Source organism: Sorghum bicolor, chromosome 3 (assembly GCF_000003195.3).
Source record: "Sorghum bicolor cultivar BTx623 chromosome 3, Sorghum_bicolor_NCBIv3, whole genome shotgun sequence".
Lineage (NCBI taxonomy): Eukaryota > Viridiplantae > Streptophyta > Magnoliopsida > Poales > Poaceae > Sorghum > Sorghum bicolor.
The window spans coordinates 71455533-71469265 of NC_012872.2; the positions used below are offsets into that span (position 1 = coordinate 71455533).

Here is a 13733-nt window from a genome sequence, read left to right on the forward strand (position 1 = left end):
CGGATCAGATACGAAAAAATATCAATGATACCATATTTATTTTTATATTTTGGTCGAATTCAGATTTGAATACGGATAAGATATGATTAGATGTCGACATCATAAATATACGATTTAAGTATTCGGATACGGATACAGTATCGGATGTTGAATATTCAGACTCAGATACGGACAGATCTAAAACCCTTTAAACGAATTCGATCTCGAATACGGTCAGAAAATATTCGTACCATTTTCATCTCTAATTGTAGCATTTTTGTTTGTTCGTGGCAAATATTGTCCAATTATAGACTAACTAAGCTCAAAAGATTCATCTCGCGATTTACATACAAACTGTGTAATTAATTTTTGATTATATTTAATGTTTCATGTATGTGCCGCAAGATTCAATGTGACAGCTAAAATTTTTTTTGGTTTTTTGGGTGAAATAAGACTTGGTTTAGTTCCCTAAATTTTTCAAGATTCTCCGTCATATCGAATTTTGTGGCACATGCATGAAGTATTAAATATAGATAAAAAAGATAGCTAATTGTACAGTTTACCTGTAATTTGCAAGACGAACCTTTTGAGTCTAGTTAGTCTATAATTAAATAATAATTACCAAATAAAGCCGAAAGTAGTAGCGAAACCTAAAAATTTTCGCGAACTAAACCAGGCCTAAACCCTCATATGAGAGATTGGATGATCATTCGTGCGTCTTTGTCCGAGCTGCTCCATTCGGGTTCGAGTGATTCAGGATGAATGAATGAATCTGAGCGGTTTTCAACTTCTCGTGATTGATTCAAGTTTTGTAAGACCTACTTTTTAGAATGCAGAATTTTATTTCTGTTTTCTATATTTCCAGTAAAATTGATCTGGGGGAGAATCCTAATGCTACCACCTGTCGGAGCCGACAATCCGTTGCTGTAGCAGCCTAGCAGACGCAAGAAGCGGTGTTTGATTTGGGAAGCGCGTCCCCGTCCCCGGGACTGCAATCTAATATGGATTGTTTTTCACATGCTTCCATTGACTAGTGTAGTATAGGTGTGATTGGTTGCTCCTTGGTCTGCCATCCCGGATGGATGGCCTATGCAGCTCAAACCATTCCAGATGAGACCATGCACCTTTGCATGTTTGGTTGCAAATGAGTGTAGCATACTGGATTATAGGAATCATGTTTGGTTGCTTGTCTGGACAGTTTTGTGGTTTGACTTGGTGTGACGAGCTGTGTTTGGTTTGGTGCATGACATAAGATGTGAGCACACATGTATGATTTTGGTGAGGTTACCACTATAGTCACCAGCGAAAACAAAGACTGAACCATAGCAATAAATAATGTAGTATTGAACAAATTGGCCTCAGATATAAAATGCTCCTTGGTTGACCTTGATCTTGGAGCATAAGAAACAAAGTTTCAGTACCTCAACACAAGCTCATGGTCATCAATTTTTGGTAACACAGTTGATATGCAAATAAGATATCATCATTGGCAATTCGATAGCACCAAAGTTCAATTAACCGCACAAAAGTGTAAGAGAAGAAACAACACATCATTGCAAAGTGCCATAGGTCTCAGTGCTTATTACGGGGGTGATTGGTTGCCCCAGAAATTCACCAATGCTACTTATCAGTACATATTAGAGGATGCAAGCAAAAGTTCAGGCATCACAAGATAAACAAGGCGCGGCTGCCACACTCAAAGGTGCTCCTCCAGCGCCTAAAGTTACATTCACATGATCAACCATAGGCACTTTGCTCAATTTGTAATAAATCAAAGCATCATCATGTGCAAGTGCAAGAGCAGACCACCACATGTTGACTGAATGTAAAACATATGAAATCACAAGTTGACTGGTAGATCTACACAAGCACCGCACAGATCTGAATGTAAAACATGTGAAATCACAAGTTGACTGGTAGATCTACACAAGCACCGCACAGATCTAAACGGGTAACATCAAGAACCCTTGCTCCAAACCGCAAACAAAATCACCGCACACATCAAAGCTCATATACGGGGAGAGGGGAGGGGGAGGAGGGGGAGGGAGAGGTGACTTGTATACTGACGCGATCTAGGGAGGACCGCCAACGGTCCGCCGGAGATCGACGACGATGATGGCGGAGGGAGGCCGAGAAGGAGGAAGAAGATTCACCGCACCGGAAGAGGAGAGGAAGGAGAGGCGCCAAATGAGGGAGGTAACCCTAGCGCCCACCCCGCGCGCGCGCTGGAACGCTCCAATCTCCCGTGCTCGCACCTCCCCTTCCCGCCAAGGAGCGCACCGTCCAGGATGGCGAGGGAAGCTCGACTCGAGAAGACGGCCTCAGCCGGGACAGAGGGGGAAAAGAGAATGAGAAGATACACCAAAACGATACAAGTTGAGGAACCAAACACGGGCTAGGTACACAGAGTCATACCGGATGGGCACTAGTATGCCACCATCGGGGCAACCAATCACCCACTATTTTTCTACATTATCCATTTCTTGTTGCCGGGCCATACCATTTGTATGCAGTCAGAAGATTCGGCTTCGGAAGCAGCAGGTCATTGCTCCAACCTGCAGCGTCCTCTGTTTCTGTCTTTGTGAACAAGCATTACTCGTACCATTTCTCTGGCTTCTCCGGTATCGATCGATTGGGCGTCCAGTACCTGATGCAAACATAACAAGCAAGGTGATCCTTGTGGTTACGTGTTATTGTCTGATTCTCTCGGATCTACAAATAGCTTGCATCTGCACGATTGCATTGCGTTCCTCAGACTGAAGGAGACTACTGTCTCAAGTCAGCCGGGCAGCATCTCATTCTCATCTCATCTGTTAAAGCAGTAGTAAATCGCAAGCAAGCAAAACAGGGGAAAAGGCCAGCTAAAACGCGTTGCCTTTGAGGCTTTAACCCTTTGTTTTTCTTGCTAACCTTGCTGGCCATTGCTGCTTTTAAATTTGGCCGGAACCCTCGTCGCAAAGGAGAACACCTCACCAATCTGGAGTGCTCTTTAATCAGAGCTTCAGACTGTAAAGCAAAAGCCCCCTATATGCTGCCTGCAGCCTTCCTTTGCACACGCAGGGCGTCGATCGCAAAGGAGAACCTCTTGCTTGCTTCGTGCACACGCAGGGCATGCATTCCTTCCTTCCTTACCTAGCCATTTCCCTACCTTGTACATAACACTACATACAATGCTAAGCAACCTCACTACATATTGATGCCCTTGTACATCGATCGTTCTAGCTAACTTGGTGCAGCTGCAGCTGCGTCCGTCATGAACTACGCGGGCATGAACTACGCCTACGCGGACAGAGGAGGCATGAACGCCGCGGGCAGAAGCAGCATGTCGTCGCCACGGCCGGGCACGGACTGGGGCCCCATCATCGTGGCGGTGATCCTCTTCGTGGTGCTCTCGCCGGGCCTGCTGTTCCAGCTCCCCTCGCGGACGCGGGTCGTCGAGTTCGGCAACATGGCCACCAGCGCCATCGCCATCCTCGTCCACGCCGTCATCTTCTTCTGCCTCCTCACCATCTTCGTCGTCGCCATCGGCATCCACGTCTACGCCGCCTAGCTAGAGCCCTGCTAGCAGCCTCCAAACATTATGGTGGTGTGCGCTTCTCGTACGTGCAGCCTCTTCTTGCTGGTCTTTTCAGTATATGTAGACTAGAGATGGAGCAAGATTTAGCTGCTCGATCTCATCTCCTATGTTTGTGTATTATTGCCCGGCTGTTGGACAGAGCGTTGGCTTGGCAATCCGGTGTTAGTGAAATTTCGCTTACTTTCCGTGGAAATTGAAAGAGTGTTTCTCAGGTGTTGCGCGCGTGCATGGTAGCTATTACTGTCACTGAATCCATGTGTTTCCAGCAGTTAACATCAATATAACCCACGAGCTGTCTAGTTATTTCAGAGCAGAGTAGGATTTTCCTAAATGCCAGGTCATATATATTGATTGATTGAACCAGCATATAGGTTTGTTCGCTTAAGTTTATCGGTCGAATCTACCAGCCATTCAACAGTATTTTTTTCTCACAACAAATTAGCCAACAGTACTTTCTATCATGGCTTTGTTCTGGACCTGTTTCAGTTTGCATCAGTTTTCACGTGTCCCTTTTTTTCAGTTGCAAATTGACAAGCAGGTTGCAACCAGGTCAAGGCTAATACCGTAAACATATACTTGAGCTTCAATTTGTTGGTAGCGATATGCTGAAAAAAATTGTAATCCCTCCATCCTAATAAATTACAAGTTATTCTATTTTTCTTGAAGAATCAAAACATCACAAGTTTAGCGAAATTTATATAACAAAATAATAACATCTGTGATGCCAAATAATTATTGTTAGATTCTTCATTTATTATATTTTTATAATATATTTATAATTCTCTAATAATTTGGTTATACTCGAGACACTTTGACTAAAAAGCAAATAGAATGACTAAAAATTCAGAACAGATGGGCCTAACCAGCTCGTGTAAGAGCTGGTCATCGACTCATCAACAGCAAGTATTCATATCTTCCTTAGTAGAGCCATACACGTGTGATAAAAAAAATGGACCTATGCTTTTCTCTCCCTTTCAACACTCGGTCACATAAGGGCTGCCGGCTGCGTGTCAACAGCAAGTGTTATTCCTATCTTCCTTGTAGAGGAATACACGTGTGTTTTTTTATATAAAGAAAAAAAAACTGAGCCTTTCTCTCCCTTTCAACACCCGTTTCTTGTTTTTTTGCCGTCAATCCATGTGCGAGACACGGTGGCATCGTTTCCGGTAAGGTTGAGAGGATTTCTTTGGGAAGGCTCGAGCAAAGTAAGGTTATACTCTCTCTATATAGGATTTAGATGTTGTTTAGAACAGCGACACGGTCTCCAAAATATAACTTTAACCTTTTATTTTTTATAAAAATATTTTAAAAAATAATATATATATATATATATATATATATATATATATATTTATGAAAGCATTTTTCAAGACAAATCAATTCATATAATTTTCACATTTGCAAACTTAACAATTTAAAAGTTATTGACGATTTATATTTCAATGTTTGACTCAAATCTTGTCTAAAACGACATCTAAATTCTATAGGGAGGGGGTAGTTTGTAGATTGAGGGCTAATGATCAACTAGGGTCTTGTTTAGTTCACGAAAAGAAAAATTTTTAGGTGTCACATCGGATATGTCGGCACACATTTAAAGTATTAAATGTAGATTAATCAAAAAATAAATTACATAGTTTGTTTGAAAACTGTGAGATGAATTTATTAAGTCTAATTAATCTATCATTGACACATATTGGTACTATAACAATTATGGCTAATCATTGAATAATTAGACTTAAAAGATTCGTCTCATGATTTACAACCAAATTGTGAAATTAGTTTTTTCTCGTCTACATTTAATGCTTCATGTATGTGTCGAAAGATTTGATGGGATATGAGTGAAAAGTTTTTGGATGGGGAACTAAGCAAGGCCTAAAGGTAAAGTAAATTTGAACAAGAATGTTATCTGGATCATTGATTCAACTAAGAATATCAAATTTACACCACCAAGATACGGAGTAGTAGTGTCCTTAAATCTACCATTAAATATGATTTTTATGTGTTTATTAATTGGTAATGTATTCCCTTGATACTTTAGAACAATGACATGGTCTCCAAAGCCTAACTTTGACTTCTTATTTTTATTAAAATATTTATCAAAAAGTGATATATGTATATTTTTATGAAAGTATTTTTTTTAGAAAAATCTATTCATATGGTTTCTATATTTTCAAACTCAATAATTTAAAAGTTATTCATGATTCATATTCCTAATATTTGACCCAAACCTTGTCCAAAACGAAGAGAGTATTACCTTTTTTTTCTTTTATTTGACACTGGTGATTTGAAACATAAGCCAATCAGCAAAAAAATAGAAGCCTAAAACATTAATTAAACGATAAAAAGTGAAGGTAGTTGATCTCAATGTATTAAAGTCGATTGATGTAAAAAGGGGATGTTTGAGAGGGATTTTTTGATGAACCAGAGCCGTTTTAGAGAAGCTGCAACTGCTCCAGGTCCTTTATTTTTCACTGATAAACAACTTCTAGAAAACGTTTGATAGAGCTCATCTGGAAGAACTAGAGCGGAACCGGGGAGAAGTCCTACCAATTAGGCCCAAAGTTTGACTTACAACAACACTAAAATAATATGTATTTCAAAATGGAGGTGGAAATTGTTAAGCATGAAGAGAGATGTAATACAATGCAAGTGTTGTATGTGTGTGTGGGAGGGACATTAAGCATGAACTTGGTCGTAGGCTGGCCATGGTTGCGAGGAGTGGGGAACGACAATATCTGGGGCTGCGAGGTGTAGAACGGGATGCCCCTTGCCATGGCCCATGCGCCGCGGCCGAGGAGACGGTCACGGAGGGGCTGGCGATGCGATAGGCGGAGGCTGTTGGGCGCCGGCTTGCAAGGTGGAGCGTGGTAGGATCAGGACCTCGACCCGGGTTCGCGATGAGTGAGTGGCTAGGTTTGTGGGTTGATGAGTGGCAGGCCCAATAGAAATCGCATCAGACGGTCAGTATTGTACAAGGGGAAGATCCAGGTTAGCGGGTGACGTGGCTCGATCCACCGCCCGTCTTTTAGTTCAGTAATTGTTTATAGAGATGAAGTATTGATCATAAATGAGGATAGTGACATTGACATTGTATATTAATTAAAGTGTTCAATTGCTAAGGATCTTAACATTAGTTTATTGTGTATTGTCTCCATCTTCATTGAGCCGAAACTAGTGTGTGGTGCTTACCATGCTCATATGAGGAATTATTCGTGATCAAATAGCAGTGGCTGTCCGAGGAAGAGTCATGTGTAAGCACTAGGATTAGTACACCTACGACTGCCATGTCTCTGTTGTGAGACTTTTTGACCGGATGCTAACCAGCATAAGGCGAATCCTAGGTACTAGACCATCCTGATAATTGTATCTTTTGTTGTACCTTTATATAATACATGTCTGTGTCGATCTTTGTATCAGTATGTTTTCCTTCATACACTATGTTCATGTACTAGTTTAGACCTATGTGTTTTCGTCGATGTTGTGAATGAAAAGACCTACATAGTGTATCTGTAGGATGTTGAACCGTTGCTTTCGACGCCAGAGGTAAAAGAGTAATTTTGTGTACAATTTAGCACCATTAGCCCATCAAAATAATGGAAAGGCCAAGAAATAAAAGAAATTCCATTTTAGGGTCAAATAACCAAGTTTGAGAACAAATGACCAAGAAATTATGAGGGCCAAGTAAATAATTTTCTTTGTAATTAAGGGAAGGCTCAAAGTCATGTTACGGTTTGTATATCAAGGGCTAATGGCCAATAAAGGATAGAAACGACCATGTGTAATTGGGGTCACTGTTGGCAACTCCATTACACGACGAAGATTCCCCTAAGCTCTAATATGTTGGGTTGAGTGTAAATACTACCCGAACAAATTCTTGATGTAGCTTATCGCGGTTGCGACTATGGTTGCAACTCCCTTACTAGCCTGTCCTTTAGCATTTAAGGGATTGTTTGGTACCTTCGCTCAATATTGTGTAGCCTTGCCTAGATAAAGATTTTGAGCAGTTAGCTTGTTTTGTTGGCGGGCAAGCACATCTTGATTTTGTGCCATCAAGAGTTAGATCTCCTAGATGAGTAAGACGTGCTTGGTTTCTTTACCAACATTTCCCTAGGCTCGCTCACCTTATACTCAACCTTTGTGAGTACCAAGCCAGGCGAGTTGTTTTAGCTCTCTTGTGCTAGCAAGAAAACCCTTACCCACATGTGTTTCGAGGGACTCAAATCCTTACTCGACAAAGCTACAGTATAAAAATGAATGATCCAAATATATCCTAAGTTTATTTATTGTCTGTGCCAGCTAAGCAAGTACAGGTACTTAAGAAACCAAATATTCTTTAATTCTTACACTAGGCCCTCTTGAGAAAATAGAGTAGGCTAACACGAGTTTAAACTAATTTTAGACCGAAACAAACGAATAGTTAGGCTCGACCAAAATCCAAAACGACCATAAATTTTGTCTTTTTATTATTAGAGAAGAAGAACAAGAAGAAAGAACTACAAACTAGGACTTTGATTTTTTCTTTTTGCCTCCGATTCACATCTATAACTAAATAAAGAAAGCAAAGCAAAGTAAAGAACATAATTCTTATACTTTTCTATTTGACTATTATAAGTTCTATTCTACTTAGAAAGTGAGGAATCTATTTATATTAGGACTCCTACTCCATATTAGTTAAGACGCAAGTTATTTCAATTCGTAGGCAAATAGAGTAGAGAACGATGGATAGTTTCTTTTATCTATAGTTTTATATATAACTCGTGCGTTGGATTCGTTGCTCATACGAGTTGGAGTGTGGGTGAATGAGATTCCGGCACAAGCAACGAATCAACAACGAACGAAACGGGTACCCTCCCGCATCCGCATCGCACACCGCCCGGCGTTCCCAGGCCTCACGGCATTATCCGGACCCACCCGTCAGCTGCCCACTCATCCACACGGACCAATAGCACACGCAACGCGCCGTGTGCGCGCAGCAAGCAAAGCAAGGGTGCGCACGGGCGTCCGACCCTTTTTGTTGTGCGCATCAACACGGGACAGGAACCCGAACCCCAAATTGATCTGATCCAGCTTTCTATTCCACCCGCACCAGCAGCATCTCGGGGAAAAAAGAGGAAAATTTTGGAGAAAATTCCCATTGGCCCAGAATACTCAGGCGCACGCCGCGACCTTCGCTCCCGTCTCCGGTCTCCGCCTGCTCCCCGTTCCCCCAACTATCGGGAGCGCTCCCGATTTGCGGGAGCCACAGAGGGAGAGAGGGCCCCTCCGCTAGCCGCCGCCGCGGATCAGCGCCGTCGCCGATCGGAGGCCCTCGCTTCCCCCGGCGGGCGGCGCGAGCCGGGAGATGGACGGCGGCGCGGGCGCGGGCCGGAGGAGCGTCTCCTCGTCCTCCGGATCCAGGAGGAGGCTCCCGCCCGCCGAGAACGGGCACGGCCATGACGCCCCGCCGCCCTCCAGGCGCGCCTCCGTCTCCCTCTCCCGCGGCCCCTCCACGTACGTGATCCGCCGCATCCGCCTTGCTCATTTTTGTGCTGCTGCTCTGCTCTGCTCTTGTTATGCGTAGACCGTGCTCCGTACCTAGCGCCTCTCTGCTGTGGTGTCCTCGATCGGTTCAGGACTTCAAGCGAGCGTCGCGTAGCGTGACTACCTGGAGTAGCTCCCGTGCCTCGCTCCGTTTTCAGCTAGGAGCTTCCTTTAGCCTAGATTTGAACCTGATTTGGGGAATCCGAGGATGTTGTTACGCACAAAGTACGATTCCTTTTTCAGTTACAACAGAAAGTGCTGAATCCCATTCAGCTATTACAACATGTTGTACTACATACGCATACGCATGACACTGGATGTGGAATTTTGTGTGTAAACGTAAACCACACACGTTTCACTGACACAAGCAAACTTGGCTACAACACGACATTGATTGCTGTCAAACCGTGATTGGTCAACCATGCCTGCTCTCCAAAATGGACAATACCAAAATCCACTCCGTGCATTGCAGACATCACAGCTGAAAAGCGCTACCTCGTTGGATTCATTTCAGGACACTGACCAGCGAGAGGACCGTGAAAAGGCTGAGGCTGTCCAAGGCGCTGACGATACCGGATCACACGACCGTGCACGAGGCTTGTCGGAGGATGGCATCACGCAGGGTCGACGCCGTGTTGCTGACCGACTCCAATGCTTTGCTCTGTGGGATCCTTACCGACAAGGTGCGGAGATGTTGTCCTTCGCTTTTTTTTTTTTCTATCTCTGCTGCCTTAGACGTTCCCGATTTCTCAATGCACGCTGTATTTTGGCAATGCTGGTCAGGACATAACCACAAGGGTGATTGCCCGTGAGATGAAGATGGAAGAGACACCGGTCTCTAAGGTTATGACAAGAAACCCTGTATTTGTTCACGCGGACACGCTTGCAGTCGAGGCGTTGCAAAAGATGGTGCAAGGTCTGTGAATTCTTTGACGATTTCTGCGTGCCTTGCCTATACTCGTCTTCTAATGTTGCCTGATGAAAGGTATCCTTTGGTTCCAGGTAAGTTTAGACATCTGCCTGTTGTGGAGCATGGTGAAGTCATTGCAATTCTGGACATAGCCAAGTGCCTATATGATGCTATTGCACGGATGGAAAGGGCCGCGGAGAAAGGAAAAGCAATTGCTGCTGCTGCTGAGGGCGTTGAAAAGCATTGGGGAGCAGCAGTATCTGGTGTGTACTTGAGACATTCCCTACCCCTTCTCTACCCTTCATCTTCATTCTACTTTTGAAAATGAAATTATGCATTCAACTTCACTCTATGTCTCTACCCTTCGTCTTTATGTTTCAAATGTATTATAAACTTTATGTATGAAAAGTTTGCCTTCATGGCTTTTCTAGTGTGCCCCCTTTAATCGTTTCTCCTCCTATTTTGCAGGTCCTAACAATTTTATTGAGACTCTTCGAGAACGGATGTTTAAGCCATCACTGTCTACCATTATCTCTGAGAATCCAAAGTAGGTAATATCCTTTCTTTTTCAAATTAAGTGCCTTCTTGAGTATTCACATAGTAAGTGCCAGTTCAGAAAAACTTACGCACTGACTTAATTCTTTAGAGTGGTCACTGTTGCACCATCAGACACAGTTTTGACAGCATCAAAGAAGATGCTGGAATTAAAAGTGAGTTCAGCAGTTGTAGCAATTGAAAACAAACCTGGGGGAATTCTAACGTGAGTACATTTTTTTCTAATCACATTAACGGCTATTTCTAAGCCTTTAACTGAAAACCTGCTTTGATTTCTACGACAGATCTAGAGATATATTGATGCGTGTTATCGCCCAAAATCTTCCTCCTGAGTCCACTACAGTCGAAAAGGCAAGTCACATTATAATTATCTTTGTATCATTATGCAGTCACATGTCATTATTCTCTACCTTCTCAGCAACGAACTGCCATCATGTTTGAAACTCCTTTCAACAGGTCATGACTCAGAGTCCTGAATGTGCCACAGTGGACATGCCAATCCTTGATGCTCTTCACACAATGCATGATGGAAAATTTTTACATTTGCCTGTTCTGGACAGGGGTATGTCTATGAACCATGATCTAACTTTATTCAGGCGATGTCTTTTGTAAGACTGTTAAAACGGGTATGACATCTTTTATTTATCCAGATGGAAATGTTGTGACTGTTGTTGATGTTCTTCACATCACTCATGCTGCAATTGCTACGGTGAGTGCCAACTTCCTTCTACTTGAATCTAATGCAGATATTTGTGCTTCCATCTTACTGCTTACCCCTATCCACATAATTTTGGGGTCTGAGGTTAGAAACCATTTTTGGCTAGATGTTAGTGCCCACAATACTCAGTTTTTCAGTGTGCAAAATAAAGTTTTTTGAACTCAGTTGTCATTTGTATTGTAATTGGCTGTAACTGGCATTCGTACTGCAATTTGTGCTATAATAACTTCATTATGTTAGTGTACTTGTTTTCTCAACTGAGCATGCCTAACTGGCTGATTACCTTTTTGTGTTTAGGTTGGAAACAGCGGGGCAGCTGGATCCGAGGCAACATCTGCCATGATGCAGAGGTTCTGGGATTCAGCAATGTCCATTGGACCTCTTGATGATGATGATGACTCGAGAAGGTTAGTTTGCTCTTGCATCCTACTCCCTCGATGCCAAATTATAGTTCGCTTTGGTTTTGTCCTAATTCAAACTTCCTCAACTTTGACCAAGTTTGTTGAAAAATGTACCAACATATATAACATCAAATTAATTTCATTAAGTTCTCCATTAAATGTGTTTTGATAGAGCATCTATTTGAATTCGTAGATGTTAATATATATTTTTTTTCAACAATCTTGGTCAAGTTAGAGAAATTTATTTCGGACAAAGCCAAAGTGGTTTATAATTTGGAACAGAGGGAGTATCATTCTGATGGCATCTTGTGTCTTTTGTGTGACTGGTCTACCTGGCATTTTCCCAGTGAAGGATCGACAAAAGTTGCATCTGAGGCAACAGATATAGGAAGATCAGCTTTCTTTCCAGCTTCTGGTTTATCAAACACTTTTGGGTTCAAGATTCAGGACAAGCAAGGGAGGATGCACAGATTTAACTGTGGTATGCATCCTCATCTCAATCCATGGGGCTGGAGTTGTTTCATCATTTTTTTGCCCCAGTGATTAAAATTGCTCTCTGAACTTTATGTGTTCCCAATGTCAGAAACGAGCAGCTTGACAGACCTGATAACTAGCATTCTTCAGAGGGTCGGTGATGACATTGACAGAAAACACCTGCCACAAATTTTGGTACTGGCTGAACCTAATGCCTTTTTCAATATATGCAACAAATTCCTAAGTTTGTTATTTGTTCTTTCCTGGTGCCACTTTACAGTATGAAGATGAGGACCATGATAAGGTCATCCTTTCGTCGGACAGTGACCTTATAGCTGCTGTAGACCATGCAAGACAGATTGGTTGGAAGGTAATGTCGTTTCCCAAGCAAAGGTGCACCTTTGATTCCTGCCAAAGATGCTCATCGACGCTTCTCTTTGCAGAGCTTAAGGTTGCACTTGGATTATGCCGGTGTTGGCCGCCGAAAGAGAGGGGGTGGTTCTTCAGACTTCGAGTACGCTGGCAAGGACGCATGGGCTTCTGCTTACAGTGCAGTCGCAGCAGGGGCGGCTCTGGTTGCTGGGCTTGGTGTGATGGCCTACTTGAAACGGTCAGGGTAAGCTGGGAGGCAAGCACGGCATGGAAGTGGAACACGCTTTTGATCGTCTTTGTGATACAAATGCTACTCCACCGGAATGAGCAGAATGGCTGTGTAAGTAATTCTTGTGAGAAACAGAGAGAAGAGGAAGATTTTAATAATACTGTCAAGGCAGTGGATGGCCGCCTGCAAACATGTACACGGAATTGGTCGAGTTTTTTTTGGTGGGTTCAGAGTCAACGTCGTCACGATGTATTTGTATCATAAATCACATGATCATTATACAAGAGTCCTGATGAACCTTCCTCAGGCATCGTCTCCTTGTGCAAATTCTCAGTGTTTGTTGAGCCTCACTCTGTCTCCTAGAGCCTGATAGATTAGGCCTTATTTTTGAGCCTTGTTTGTTTTAGCTTCCGACTGTGTTACGTAGGGGAAGCTGAAACAAACAGCTAACAATGATGGTGATTTCTAAAAGCCAGAAGCTATGTTTTCGTATTAAAAGCCAAAAGCTGGTTAGGCGTTATGCCTGCTATACGTTTGTACATTTCATTAATAATAATAATTTATAATGCAGGAGTTTATCCAAGGCGATTCTTCTCCAACAAACAAACAGGCCGGACGTTAAGTACTACTACGGTTACTACCTAGACCGGGCCTCTTGCTGCATGTTACCTTGCGTCTTGTTCCAGCAGACTCCTGATGGTTGGTTTTGGTTTTGCCATATGGCCCAATACAGGACGCCAATGCTCAGTGAAAGAAAACGATCACCGCACAAGGCACCATGACCGCCTACAGACGTCGAATGGCACCGATTCCCAATTCTCCTAATAGCATATGTTTAGTGGGATTTGGTGATCAAATGACAAAATAACTTGAAGAAGTAACGAGTTTGATGAACTTTTGCTGATGTGATGTGGTAGCATATTTATTAAAGAAAGAGGTAGAAAAAAAATAAAACTCCAAGTTTTATTTAGACTCTAAGTCCACATTGTTCGAGGTAA

General features: G+C 42.7%; 2 protein-coding genes across 2 annotated transcripts; both read left to right on the forward strand.

Moving 5' to 3' along the window:
• On the forward strand, nucleotides 2609–3767 carry LOC8079810. Its single transcript, XM_021457539.1, has one exon. It carries the CDS (start codon nucleotides 3233–3235, stop codon nucleotides 3527–3529), a length of 297 nt encoding a protein of 98 aa, XP_021313214.1. The 5' UTR covers nucleotides 2609–3232; the 3' UTR covers nucleotides 3530–3767.
• LOC8079811 (CBS domain-containing protein CBSCBSPB1) lies at nucleotides 8606–13062 on the forward strand. The gene is made up of 14 exons (XM_002456819.2): nucleotides 8606–9046; nucleotides 9591–9759; nucleotides 9860–9992; nucleotides 10079–10249; nucleotides 10455–10533; nucleotides 10633–10746; nucleotides 10826–10892; nucleotides 10998–11103; nucleotides 11192–11250; nucleotides 11557–11666; nucleotides 12008–12141; nucleotides 12244–12329; nucleotides 12415–12504; nucleotides 12578–13062. Exons 1-14 carry the CDS (start codon nucleotides 8898–8900, stop codon nucleotides 12752–12754), a joined length of 1644 nt encoding a protein of 547 aa, XP_002456864.1. The 5' UTR covers nucleotides 8606–8897; the 3' UTR covers nucleotides 12755–13062.